Below are 13,552 nucleotides of genomic sequence, written 5' to 3' on the forward strand. Positions count from 1 at the left end.
AGGCAACTGATGTCCTCATCGATGGCTCTTGGGGGCTCAAGGTGCAGGCGCTGGGCCTAGCCAGGGGATGGTCACCTGGGGTGGTCTCAATCAAGTGATCTGTGAGTGGCATTAGAGATGGAGCCCAGGGCCTTTGCACTGAGCTATTCCCTGGTCCCCTTTTATTTTTTATTTTAAGACAGGCTAAGCTCAAACTTGCAATCCTCCTGCCTCAGCCTCCCAGAGAGCTGGGATCACTGGCTTGCACCACCATAGCCGGCTAAGATGGGTCTTGATCCAGATTCTTAACCCTGCTCCACGATGTCGCTCACCCCAGGCTCCTAGCGGGCTGTGGTGACCCCATGCCGGCGTGGCCCTGGACTGCCCCAGTCCTCTCGCAGGCAGTCCTAGCCCCAGCACGGCAACTTCAGCCGCTCTGCGTCCCGCAGCCTGCCCCGGGCGGGAGGAGCAGGACCCCACGCCAGGGTGCCAGGAGGGCGAGGGGGAAACCCTCTCAGGGAGCCTCGGGAGGCCACCGGGTCGTCAGAGACTTGTCAGAAGCGCTAGGCCTCAGGTCCACGAGGCGCGAGGGCTCAGGGACTGCGAAAAGCGGAGCTGGCGGCCCAGGGCACCACCCGCTGGTGCTCGCAGAGTCCGTGACGCGGACCCCCGGGTTTGCTCCTCTGGAAGAGGGGTGCGCCGGGGCCCGCCCCGCCGCGCCCCGCACGCCCCCGTCGGGGCGGAGCTCGCGCCGGCCCCGCCCCTCCGTCCTTGATGCTGGGCCCCGCGCGCCCCCCGTCCGGAGGCGGCGCGTGACGCGGGCGCTCGGATCCGGCGGCCACCGCGGGCAGGCGGCGGGGACAGCATGGCGGCGGCGGGGACCGCGGCGGGGCACGGGGCTCCCGAGCCGATGCCGAGCTACGCGCAGCTGGTGACGCGGGGCTGGGGCAGCGCGCTGGCGGCGGCGCGGGGCTGCGCGGACTGCGGCTGGGGGCTGGCGCGCCGCGGCCTGGCCGAGCACGCGCACCTGGCACCGCCCGAGCTGCTGCTGTTGGCGCTGTGCGCGCTGGGCTGGACCGCGCTACGCTCCGCAGCCACCGCGCGCCTCTTTCGGGTCAGTGGGTCCCGGGCTGAGGCGGGAGGCGGGGACCCTAGGCCGGGCGGTGGGGGCGGATGGATCGGCCCGGGGACTCAGGGCCCAGGCCCCCACGTCCCTTGGTGCTGGCCGAAGTGGGGATTGGGGGGGACCAGGATGTGGGGGGCCTCGAGCTGAAGAGGCTGGAACATTGGGGCCCCTGCGCGCCCCTTTTCCTCCTGCAGAGTAGAGGGTGGGGTGATGCGGGGGTGTGGCCTGCGCGAGGGGGCGCTCGGGTTGGGTGTTCCGGACGTGGGGACCCCAGAGCTACCCTTCCCGGCGGGGCGCGGGGGGGGCCGAGGCCGCCCCGCGAGGCGGGGGGGCTCGGGCTGCTGCGTGCTCTTTCGGACAAGGCCACGCTGGGGATGCGGCGCGCAGGGCCGGGTCGGCGTGGCCTTGCTGCGCACAGGTCCCCTGCGCCACGCGCCCTGGCCGTGCGCCCTGGGCAGTGCAGGGTGCGCTTGGGGCCAGAACGGGGCCGCCGCGGGGTCTGCGCCGGTTGCCCTCGGCCATCGGCCCTGGAGCGGTGGGGCTGCCCGGTCCTGCCTCTCGCCCCTCTGGGTCACTGCCACCCTCCAGTCAGGCAGTCAAGGGCCTGGGTGTCGGGGCCACCAAGCTGGTGGTCCCGCCCTTGGAAGTGACCTGGCCGCCGTCTCGCGCTGGACTGTGCTGCCTCCAAGGGGCGATGACCCGAGTGTCTGGAGGCCAGAGGAGAGTGACCGCGGCGGTGACATTGGTTCTCGACCTCGTCCTTTTCCTGGGGGGGCTCTGGCAGGAGCTGGTGGAGGGGTTGGGTTCGCTGGCGTGGTTGTGACCCCCCGGGAATGGCCGGGGTCAGGCCGCCTCAGTCCGACGGGAGGTGGGCGAGGGTTCGGTGACAGGGCGACCAGGCCAACAAAGGGGCCTTTCTGTGTGGCTGGGAAGAGGCTGGCCCTTGGGAGGTCAAGACGGGTGTCGTCTAGCGCGGGTGTGAACAGGGTCTCCCACAGGCCCCATCAGCTGTTTGGCTTCCCGCACCTTCCCGGGTTCCAGCCAGGAAGCCAGCGCCCCGGGAGGATGAGGGGCTGGCGGGGCATCGGGGCGGGGCGTCCCCCCCCCCCCCCGTGCCTGAGGGACCCGGGCAAGGGACAGCGGGGACCTGGAGGCCTCGGTGTTGGAGTCGTCCCCAGCCTGGATGGGGCGGCCTCCCCAATTCCAGCCTCGCCCTTCCCAAGAGATGGGCGGAGAGCCTGCCCCTTTTCCAAAGCGCATCTTCTTGGCAGCAGTCTGGTTGCCAGGGGTTACCAGCGCGGGCTCTGGCTGTCTCCATGACAACCACTCTGGGCTGCTCCGGCCCCCTCAGCCTGGAGGAAGGGGCGGGGCTTGCCCGGCACCCAAGGCCCCGGCCCAGGCAGGGCGCCCGCCCCTCCCACCCGCAACCCTTCCCCTTCCTCCCAGCCCCTTCCTGCTGGGGTCGCCCTTGTGTGTTTGCGCTTGCCTCCCGACCTCCACTTGTCTTCCTCATGTCTTCCCAGCCTCCCTGGCCCCCTGGTTTGCTGTGGTTCCCCCAAACCACCCCTCCAGGTGCACTCTGCCCTGCGCTTCTCTCTCACCCCGTGGGGGTACTTTGGCTTTGCCAGCCGCCTTTTCCCCAGGTGACCCCGTTTCTCCCTTCCTGGGTCTTCTAACTCCCGCCCTGCCCTCATCACACCTGGCTTACCTGCGCCCGATCCTCCCTGGACCCCCAGGCTGGCCCCAGGGACTCGCCCTCTTTAGGACGGGTGTCTCGCTCCCCAGCGTGAGGCAACAGCTGAGTGTTAAATTTAGTCCCTGGCAGTGGGGCCTGGGCTCTGGTTACGGACCTGGCAGGGACGGCAGGGACGGATGCGCTGCTGGCCGGCCCGGCCTTGGTGTCCCCACCACCGGCGCCAACCGCCCCACCTTCTCCCCGCAGCCCCTGGCCAAGCGGTGCCGCCTCCTGCCCCGCGATGCCGCCAAGGTGCCCGAGAGCGCCTGGAAGTTCCTGGTCTACCTGGGCTGCTGGAGCTACAGTGCCTACCTGCTGCTGGGCACCGACTACCCCTTCTTCCACGACCCGCCCTCCGTCTTCTATGGTAGGGCTGGCGGCGCAGGGGAAGGGCTGACGCACGTGAGGCGTCCGGACGGAGGTGACCCCTGCCCGGCCAGTGTGGCTGGACGAGGTGTCAGGGTGGCTCATACGGAGGCCCTGGGGCACTCGCAGCCAGAGGCAGCTGCCTCTGCCCTTGCAGGTCTCGCGCTGACCTCCATCCCCAGCCCTTTGTGTTTCTTATTTTGAGACAGGGTCTCTGTAAGTCACTAAGTTGTCCAGGCTGGGCTCAAACTTGCGACCTTCCTGCCTCAGCCTTCTGGAGCACTGGGATCACAGGCATGTGCTCCATCACGCCCGGCCGAGAGCTGCTTCTTTCCACATGCATTTAGCAAGCACAGGTGTGTCAGGCCTTGTGTGGGGCACAGCGATGCAGCTCCGAGGATGCCTGCTGCCCGTGCGACACTGGTTGTGAGGAGAGGGCCAGAGACAGTGTCAGGGCCTGGGGTCCCCCGTGAGACGGTGGCCAGAGGGGATGGGCTTGGGAGGTCTATGGCCCTGCTCCTCGGGAGGCTGAGGCAGGAGGATCATAAGTTTGAGACCGTTCTGGGCAACTGAGGGAGAACATTTCAGAAAAGTAGAAGAAAATCAATAAATGGAATAAAGAGGCCAGAGTCTCGCTCAGTGGCCTGGTGCGTTTGTCCCGGGGTCAGTCTCCAGCCCCGCTGAACAAACAGAAGAGGAAATGAATAAAGTGAGACAACACTGCCAGCATTCTGGCCAGTCCTGAAGACGAGCAGTGTCTGTCGTCGCATCTGTGGAGGGGGGAGGTGGCGCGGTGGGTGCCGGACAGGGAGGGCGTCCATGAGGTCAGAGGCCCTGGAGGTGGCAGCAGTGACGGCCACACTGTAATGTGGCTGTGCCTTGTGCTCAGGCCGCTGGCCTTACCGATGAGCAGTGCTGAGCTGTATGGTGAGCACAGCGCACCACAGTTAAACAGTAACCATTTATTTCTTGTACTGAATGTTTGTTTGTGTGGTTTTTTTTTTTTTGGTACTGGGGATCAAACTCGGGACCTTGCGCTTGCGAGGCAGACAGCGGAACCACTGAGCTAAATCCCCATCCCTATTTTGTATTTTGAGACAGGGCCTTGCTGTGTAGCTCAGGCTGGCCTCAAACTCACTGCCATCCTCCTGCCTCAGCCTCCCAAGTGCTGGGATTATATAAGCGTGCGCCACCACACCTGGCTTAAGTTCATTAATTTAATTTGTGGTCTTGGGGTGGAACTCAGGGTTCTGTGCAGGCTAGGCAGGTGCTCTGCCACTGGGCTCCAACCTTAGCTGCTGCTGGTTTTAAAAATTTTATTTCCGGGGCCAAGGATTTAGCTCAGTGGCGCTGCACCTGCTTTGCAAGCGCATGGTCCTGAGTTTGATCCCCAGTACAAAAAAAAAAAAAAAAAGAAGGGAAGATAAAATTTTATTTCCAGACAGGGTCTCACTAAGTTTCCCAGGCTGGTCTCAAAGTGATCCTCCTGCCTCAGCCTCATGAGTCATTGGGATTCTAAACCTGTACTACCACACACAACAATCTGTGCAGTTTTTGCATGTCACCCTTGCTCAGGGGCCTTGCTAATCTCTGTATTGTTCCAGTTTTAGTATGTGTGCTGCCGAAGTGAGCACAATTTGTCCAGCTTTCATTTGAATTACTCGTTTTTTCTTAAGATTTTTATACAAGTGATAGATTTTATACAAGCAGTGATAGAAAGATACAGTGAAGGCTTAAATTTCAAAAACTTATTACAGCCCGGCATGGTGGTGGATGCCTCTCATCCCAGCCCTCGGGAGGCGGAGGCAGAAGGGTAGGTGCATGTTTGAGGCCAGCCTGGGCTACAGAGTGAGTTCAAGTCCTGCCTGCACTATGTAGTGAGCAAAAAAACTAAAAGAACCCGCCCCCCAGAAAAACCCTCCCCACCAAACTTATTACAGTAAAAGATACTGACCAAGAACAATGGGATAAGTGTTTTCAAAGTGTGGGGTAGAATTTGGAATGTTTTGAAGGAGACCAATGGCAGTATGTCTTTTATTGTAATAATATTTTTTTTTGTTTTTGTACCAGGGATTGAACTCGAAACCTTGTGCCTGTGAGGCAGGTGGCAGAGCCACTGAGCCAAATTCCCGGCCCTGTAATAATATTTTAAATTCAAGCATTCAGTGTATTTCTTGACCACCCACACTGATTTAACATTTGGGGGCAGGGATGTAGCTCAGTGGTGAAGTGGCTGCCTGGAAAGCACAAGGCCCTGAGTTCGAATCCTGATACCAAAAAAGGAAAAAAACACACAAAAACATTTATGGCAATTTCTGTCAAGCAAAACACAACATTGTGTCCTCATCCACCGAACTGTGGAACTCTGGCTCTTCCCCAAAGCCACAGTGACCAGGAAAGGGAAACTTCTTTGTTTTTTTATTATAAGACACAGTCTTGCTATGTAGCCCAAGCTGGCCTTCAACTCAAAGTGATCCTCCTGCCTCAGCCTCCCAAGTGCTGGGATGACAGGCGTGCGCCACCACGCCCAGCTAAGGGAAGTGTTTGAATGGATTCAGCCCATGGAGGCAGCCAGAATAGCACAACCGCCCAAAAGGAGACCCCAGAGCTGCCACAGGAGGTGGTGCAGATGAGTGGATGAGTGGCGGCGGGCTTGGAGCGGTTCACTGCAGTGCGTCCTTGGCCGTAGAATTTGTTTGAAAATGTAAGCATGCGCATAATCTGGACAACCCCTGCCGGCTGAGCAGCGGGCAGATGCTCACTCACATTCTGCATCCTCCTGCAGCTGTGGATCGTTTCTTTGCTGTGTAGAGCTTTTTAGTTCCATGGAGTCCAGCTTTGGTAGTTTGATTTTGTGGTACAGGGGATTGAGCCCAGGGCCTTCACACTGAGCTGAGGCCCTTCTTTATTTTTCATTTTGAAACAGAGTCTGGCCAAGTCACTAGGTTCCCCAGGCTGGGCTTAAACTTGCCATCCTGCTGGAAATTTCTATAAATCTGAACCTGTTCTTTAAAAAGGCCTGTTAGGGGCCAGCGATTTAGCTCAGTGGTTTCGCCTCCTGCTGTGCAAGCTCAAGGACCCTAGTTCAATCCTCAGTACCAAAAAAAGCCTGTTAGAAGGCATCCACCTGTCATCCCAGCACTGTGGGAGGCTGATCCAGGAGGATCCCAAGTTTGAGCCCAGCCTGGGCAACATAATGGTTCAGTGAGAGCCTGTCTCAAAAGACAAAAGAGAAGAAAGAAAGAAGCTGGGGCTGGAGCTCACTGTGGAGGCTCCAGGTTCAATCCCATGTACGAGGAAAAAGAAAAAACCCTGTTAATAATAAATGATGGGTAGAGAATTGAGAATGGAAAATGAGTAGTCAGGCTGGGTGTGGCGGCAGTCACCTGCCATCCCAGCACTCGGGAGGCTGAGGCAGGACGACCAGGAGTTTGAGCCCAGCCTGGGCTACATAGTGAGACCCTGTCTCAAAAGCAAAATAAAATAAATCCAGTGGTCGTTTCTCCTGCAGACGTGTGGCTCTTCTGATGTCGGCAGGGCGGGGTGGGGCAGGGAGCTGGGGTGGGCGCGTGGAGCCCCAGGATTTCCTGACCACAGGTGCTGCTGTCCCCAGACTGGATGCCGGGCATGGCGGTGCCCCGGGACATTGCCGCCAACTACCTACTACAGGGCAGCTTCTACGGCCACTCCATCTATGCCACGCTCTACATGGACACCTGGCGGAAGGACTCAGTGGTCATGCTCGCCCACCATGTGGTCACCCTGGCCCTCATCATCTGCTCCTACGCCTTCCGGTGGGTGAGCTCGGGTCAGCTTGGTAGGTGAGGTGGGGACCTGTGGCCTGGGGGTCCTGGGGTTCAGAAGGGATGACGGAAACAGGCCCAGATGCCCACCACCCCTCCAGCCCCAGGGATGAGCAAGGCCTACAGGGTGTACTGAAGCCAGACCAAGGACATCTGGGGGCCCGATGTTCTGGAACCCACTGTAGTGGCTGGGCACAGTGGGGCATGCTGAGGCAGGAGGGTCATAAGTTTGAGCCCAGCCTGGGTAAGTTATGGAGACCCTGTCTCAAAATAAAATACAGGGCCAGGGATTTAGCTCAGTGGTTCTGGTTGCCTGCCTTGCAAGTGCAAGGTCCTGAGTTCAATCCCTAGTACCAAAAATAAATAAATAAAATACAGAGGGCTGGGGTTTAACTGAGTGCTCCCTGAATTTAATCTTCAGTATTGTCCCCCCAATCTACCAAGATTTCCAAGGGTTTATAGATAAATAAAAATATAAGGAAAAGCAACTCATTCACAAACAAAAGTGAAAAGTTTGTTGTTAGTCCTTTCAATATCTTGATTTTTTTTTTTCTGGCTTTTTGAGACAGGATCTCACTATGTAGTCCAGGCTGGCCTTGAACTCATTATGTAGCCCAAGCTGGCCTTGAACTTGCAGCGATCCTCCTGCCTCAGCCTCCTGAGCTCTAGGAGTACAGGTGTGCGCCACTGTGCCTAGCTGTGGATATCTTGATTCCATATTGAAATAAGAATATTTTGCATTTACTGAATTCACCAGTATGTGCATGTATTTTTGAGGTGGAGTCTTGATGTACTGTCCAGGCTGGCCATGAATTCAAGCAACACTCCTGCCTCAGCTTCCCAAATAGTTGGGGCCACAGGGACATGTGTTTCCACTTTAACCCAATTTAAATAAAGGTGCATATGTTTCTCATCTGCACTGGCCACTACTGGGACTCAGTAGCCTCATATGACTGGTGGCTGCTGTGTGGGACGGTGTGCGTTTAGAACATTCCTGAGGTTCTGCTAAGTTCTGCGAAAGTTGCCTCTCTAGTGTGTAGTTCAGGTGACAGAGGGGGATGGGACATGAATGGGGAAGCTGTTCTAGGTGAATGGGAACAGCAGCAGGTGCAAAGGGCCTGTGGCAGGAACTAGTGTGTTGCTGGGAGGGAGGCCCCTGGCCTGGGACATGAGTGAGAGGTGTCGGGCAGGGACTGGGAGGCCCTTGGCCCTGAGACCCTAGTGGGATGGGGCAGCCTTTCCTAGGCAGTGCACGGAGCTGGACCAACAGGGTGGCGGTGATGTCTCAGTAAGGGATGTGGCCGGCGCGTGGTCCAGGCCCGGGAGGGTCATGGGGGTCAGAGGTCACAGAGAGAAGGGACTGGGCAGCTCTGGCCGACTGGAGACAGGGACACTGCATGTGACGTGTGTGGGGCTGCAGTGTGAGCCGGGTCCCGCCCACCCAGGTACCACAACGTGGGCGTCCTTGTGTTCTTCCTGCACGACCTCACCGACGTGCAGCTGGAGTTCACCAAGCTCAACACCTACTTCAAGGCCGCGGGCGGCACCTACCAGCGGCTGCACGCGCTGCTGGGAGACCTCGGCTGCCTCTGCTTCTGTGTCAGCTGGTCAGTGGGCGGGGCCTGGCGGGAGGGGCGGGGTTATATTGGGAAGGGGGAGGCCTAACGGGGGGCGGGGCCAGGTCGAAGGGCGGGGCCTGGCCGCAGGGCAGTTGGTGGGAGGAAGGGGTGGTCCTAGTGAGGTTGGAGCTGCGGACCCTGATGGTGGGGCCGCTGTCCCCCTTCTTCCTGCGGCCTCCTGACCTCTTCCCCCAGGTTCTGGTTCCGGCTATACTGGTTCCCACTCAAGGTCCTGTATGCCACGCTGCACACCAGCCTCATCTCGGTACCTGACATCCCCTTCTACTTCTTCTTCAACACACTCCTGCTGCTGCTCACCGCCATGAACTTGTACTGGTTCCTGGTGAGTGGCTTCCCTGCTTGGTGCTGGCAGTCCTCTTTTGTCCCTGTCCTTGGGCAGCCATCCAGGTGCAGGTCGGGTGGTGGGAGCAGCATGTGCAAAGGGCCTGTGGTCACACCGCCTCCTCCCACAGTACATCGTGGCCCTGGCCGCCAAGGTGCTGACGGGCCAGATGCGAGAGCTGAGTGACCTGCGGGAGTATGACACGGCCGAAGCCCATAGCCCCAAGCCCAGCAAAGCTGAGTGAGTGTGGGGGGCCCAGCGCCCTGAGTTCCTTCCTTGAGTGACTTCGGTCCTGGCGGGCTGTGTGGGCAGTGGATGAGGCAGTGCTGATGCTGTCCCCCAGGCTGCGAGTCTGACAAGGAGGGTGCAGTGAAAGCGGGTGACCTCGCAATGCCTTGGGGCACAGCCCTCTGGGGAGGGGACGCGAGGGCGGAGCCGTGGGTGTAGGAGTCAGCCTCTGGCCTGGCCCACGTGACCTCCGGCCACCTCCTGACCCAGGCCAGGGGGATGGGGCCACGCCTTGTCCATGCCAGGACATCCCGGTCCTGGGGTGCGGTGGTCCTGCGGGAGGAGGGGGCCTCAGTGGCCTCCTGGGGTGCAGGCCCGAGCCTGGTGGCTCCATGCTCCAGCCTCGGACCCAGGTGTAAGCAGAGGCAGGTTTGGGGGACAAGCAGTGTCCCGAGGGCCAGGCTGTGGGTGGTTCTGGAAGGTGCTGGGCAGCCAGGCCTCTTATTTGGCTGCAGGGGGAAATGTTCTTGGCACTGGGGATCAAACCCATGGCTTCCACCCTGACTCACATCCCAGCCCTTTCTGAATATTTTTATTTTGAGACAAGGTCTTGCTAAGTCACAACTGTGGCCAGGCTGGGCTCAAACCGTGACCTTCCTGCCTCATCCTACCAGGCCACCCCATGCCTGACTAGAGGCGTCTTGGTACCCCCCAAAGATGGGGCCTGCAGATGAAGGGTGCCAGGGCCACAGAGGGGTCTGGGGCGGAGTGTAGGGACGGGGTGACTCCCAGAGCGTCCTGGCCAGGCCCCAGCTGGACACAGAGAGGCCGTCACCATGTCCGGCACAGGAGTGCGGGCAGCATGCAAGGCTGTGTAGAAAGCTGAACCAATCTTGCTTGGGATGTGAGAGAAACAGAAATAAAAGAATCGACGACAACTCAAGACTTTTGGCTCAAAATGCTGCTTGTGGAACTGGGGCTGGGACAGGGCCTATGCCTCCGCCGATGGGGCTGTCGGGTCTCATGTGGCATAAGCCAGTCTGTCACTGTGTTTCGTGTGGGTCAAGAGCTCTGTGGAGACTGGCAAGGCCTCACGGAGGGACCTTCCAGAAGGTTCCAGAAGGTTCCAGAAGGTTCCAGAGGCTTCCAGCAGCTAGTGTGTGGGGTAGCGGACCATGGCTGGCCAAATCTAAACCCCAGAAAGGTTCTCTTGCCAGAGGACATGAGGCATGAGCCAGGATTCCCAGTCCCACCCATGCCCACTCTGTGTCCCTGAGAATGTCGGGCCAGGACAGGAGGTGGAGGGTGGCACCCCAGAATGTTCCTACCAGAACCTTGCAGCTCCAGTGTGCACAGAAGTGACTGCTGGGAGCGCCTGCAGAATCCTCAGATGGGAAGCGTTAGCACAGCACACGGGATATAGGACAGGGTGGGGCAGAAGGGGAGACCCGGAGTCCAGAAAACCACTGCTCTGGGTGTCCTAGACTGCCCCAGCTGGGGGCTGGGGTGCTGCTCAGTTACAGACAGCTTAGCTTCCCTCTGTAGCAATAGGCAGGAACAGAAGAAGCTGGGTGTGGTGATTGGAAGGCTGAAGCAGGAGGATCTCCATGAGTTCAAGGCCATCCTGGGCTACCTGGCAAGACCCTGTCAAAAAAAAAAAAAAATCAATAAAAACCATGAAACACCAGAAAAAAATGGCATCGATGTTATAGTTCTCTGCCTTTGGCTGTTATAAGAAAGTCCCCCACACTAGGCAGTCAGCTTAAACCAGCAGGACCAAGTTCTGGAGCCCAGAGGCTGGGGTCCAGGCATTAGCAGGCTTGTGTTCCCTCTGCTGGCTCCAACTTGAGACCCTCCTGCCTCAGCCTCCCTAGGATCAGAATATGGACGTGTGGTTTGTTTTTTTTTCGTACCGGGGATTGAACTCGGGTCCTTGCGCTTGTGAAAAAGGCGGTGGCACCACTGAGCTAAATCCCTGGCCCGGATGTGTGTTTTTGAGGCCACCCTCCAACCTACTACCAGCGTTAAGTCTCAGATACAGTGGAAGAGAGACTGGATCCGGACAGGTGTGCATAAATTACCTAGAACACAGCCCAGAGGTTTGGGAAGCAGGAAAGCTAGGATGATAGCGATTGTGCAGTGGAGTGGAGTTCAAACAGGAGACAGCAGAGCACGAGGTGACAGGGTGTGACTGTGGCAGGTGTGCCACACCCTGTTGCCAGTCTCTGAGGACCCCCCCAGCTCCTCCCCAGGACGTGCTCCCCGTGCCTGTGCCTGAGGTCTGGGGAGCCCCGAGTCCCGTCTCTCTCCCGCCTCTTACCTGTGAATTCACATCCAGAGGCCGTCTTCCACCCTCAAGGCTTTCTGGCTCCCCCCTGGCTTTCTCTACCGGGGTCCCAGCTGCCTGGGAGGGAGGGCGCGGCAGGAGGATCACCTGACCCCAGGAGTTTGAGGACAGCGGGCCACACAGCGAGACTCCATCTTAAAAAGAAGAAGTACAGGAATCAAAACAATCCAGGGAGCCAGACAGTCATGCACGCCTGTAATTGCAGCTACTCAGGAGGCTGAGGCAAGTGGATCCCAAGTTCTGAGCCAACCTGGGCAACTTAGTGAGACCCCATCTCAAAATAAAATAAAAGGGCTGGGGATGCAGCTCAGTGTTGAGTGCTTGTCTAGCACGTGTGGGGTCCACATCCCCAGCACTGCAAACAACAAAACATGCCAAGGGTGATGGCGAACACGTGTAGTCTTAGGTATTCAGAAGGCTTAGGCAGGAGGCACCCTTGAGCCCAGGAGTTCAAGGGCAGTCTGATGATATAATGAGAAGCCATCTCAAAAAACTAAAGAGAGCTATACGGAATAGAAGCTTCAGCATCTCCCAGAGCCAAAAGGCAGGGGGTCCTGGGCTCCATCCCCAGCACCATACAGAGCAGACAGCTCCTCAAAGACAAGTTCAAGACCAGGCTGCGGGGCATGGTGGTGCCCACCTGTGATCCTAGCCAACACTCAGGAGGCTGAGACAGGAGGATCGTCTCGAGTTCAAGGCCAGCCTGAGCTACTTAGCAACACCGAGTCTCAAAAGAAAAAGATCAAGGCCAGTAACACAGAGGAGGGCTACTGCAAAGAGGGACGTCTTATTGCCTGTGAAGTGTGTGAAAGGGAGACAGGAGGACTGCAAGTTTGAGCCCACCCCGGGTGGCTTCGAGAGACCCTGTAAAGGTCTGGGGCTGTAGCTCAGTGCAGAGGCCCTCAGTTCAGTCTCCGGTACCAGGGAAACAAAATCGATCTGTGGCACGCAGCTGTGGCCTCAGCGACTCAGGAGGCTGAAGCAGGAGGACTACTTGAGCACAAGAGTTTGAGGCTGGCCTGGGGAACATGGGGAGACGCTGTCTCAAGAATAAAGTGCAGAGGCCTCCTCTGGGACAGTGGGTCTTGGAGAGGCACAAAGCCGGGGGGCTGAGGGGACACCACGCAGGCGCTGCTTGTGTGCAGTTGGCAGTGCCGTGTGGATCGGCGGTGTTGCCCGGATGCGCGGAGCCCGAGCCTCGGGCCGGGCCTCAGGCTCCAGCGGTCTGCACGTGGCTGGCGGCCGGAACCTCCCGGCCAGGCCTGCAGGGAGGGGACAGCTGGGGCCCGGCCGTGGGCACTCGCGGGAAGTGGGGCCTCTGGCGGCGGCAGAGGGAACAGGAGGGACCACCCCTCTCCCTGGCGTTGTTTTTCTGGAAAATGTGAGTTCTAAGGAAAGGTGCCTGTCTACAGCCATGGCACCCCGGAGTCCCCCATCTCGGAAGCTAAGTAGGGTCGGCCTGGTTAGGACTTGGATGGGGAAAAGGTGTCCCCAGGCTGGAGACAGGCAGCCACCGTCCCGGGCGCCCCTCCATGGGAGCTCCAGGTGGGCACCAACAGCCTGACGCAAATTTTCCCTTCGCCGGAGCCAGGCTCCGCACCAAGCATTCAGGCTGCGACTTGGCTTTGCTCGCAGCGGCCTGGGGAGCGGGGAAGGGTACAGAGGCGGGTACTGACGGGCAGCGAGGAGCTGCCCACGGCGGGGAGGGCCAGGCCGGGTAAAGCGGTTGAGGGGCGAGACCGTGGGTGGTGGGGAGGGCTGGAGGATCCGGGTGTTAGAGGGGGCGCAGGCCCCGGCTAACCTGCGCCGCGCTGTGGTCCCCAGGAAGCCGCTGCGGAACGGCCTGGTGAAGGACAAGCGCCTCTGAACCCCTCGGCCCAGCCCCGCCTCCCAGGAGCCTGCCCCGCCCCAGACCCCGCCCCGCGACCCAAGCCACACCCCTGGGACGGGGCGCACCTCCCGGGACCCTGGCCCCGTCCATCTCCACCCCTCCAGGGCTCCAGAAA

General features: G+C 59.4%; 1 protein-coding gene and 1 pseudogene across 4 annotated transcripts; one reads left to right on the forward strand and one right to left on the reverse strand.

Annotated features, from left to right (window-relative positions):
• The first annotated feature begins 829 nt into the window (after positions 1-829).
• Positions 830-13,542, forward strand: Cers1 (ceramide synthase 1). Of its 4 annotated transcripts, none has more exons than XM_004873397.4 (7): positions 830-1,093; positions 3,048-3,207; positions 6,820-7,000; positions 8,455-8,616; positions 8,824-8,971; positions 9,102-9,211; positions 13,371-13,542. In XM_004873397.4, the coding sequence occupies exons 1-7, from the start codon at positions 845-847 to the stop codon at positions 13,411-13,413; spliced, it is 1,053 nt and encodes a 350-aa protein (XP_004873454.1). In that variant the 5' UTR covers positions 830-844; the 3' UTR covers positions 13,414-13,542. The 4 variants fall into 4 exon arrangements, with proteins under 4 accessions (XP_004873454.1, XP_021106647.1, XP_087058091.1 ...); XM_021250988.2 differs by having other exon boundaries at positions 830-910; XM_087201966.1 differs by lacking the exon at positions 830-1,093 and adding an exon at positions 1,634-1,850.
• LOC147821140 (U6 spliceosomal RNA) lies at positions 4,744-4,840 on the reverse strand (annotated as a pseudogene).
• Positions 13,543-13,552: the final 10 nt, after the last annotated feature.

The sequence above is a fragment of the Heterocephalus glaber genome, unplaced genomic scaffold, assembly GCF_053883595.1.
Source record: "Heterocephalus glaber isolate CG9 unplaced genomic scaffold, H.glaber_assembly_v1.0 deba00001761, whole genome shotgun sequence".
Taxonomy (NCBI): domain Eukaryota; kingdom Metazoa; phylum Chordata; class Mammalia; order Rodentia; family Bathyergidae; genus Heterocephalus; species Heterocephalus glaber.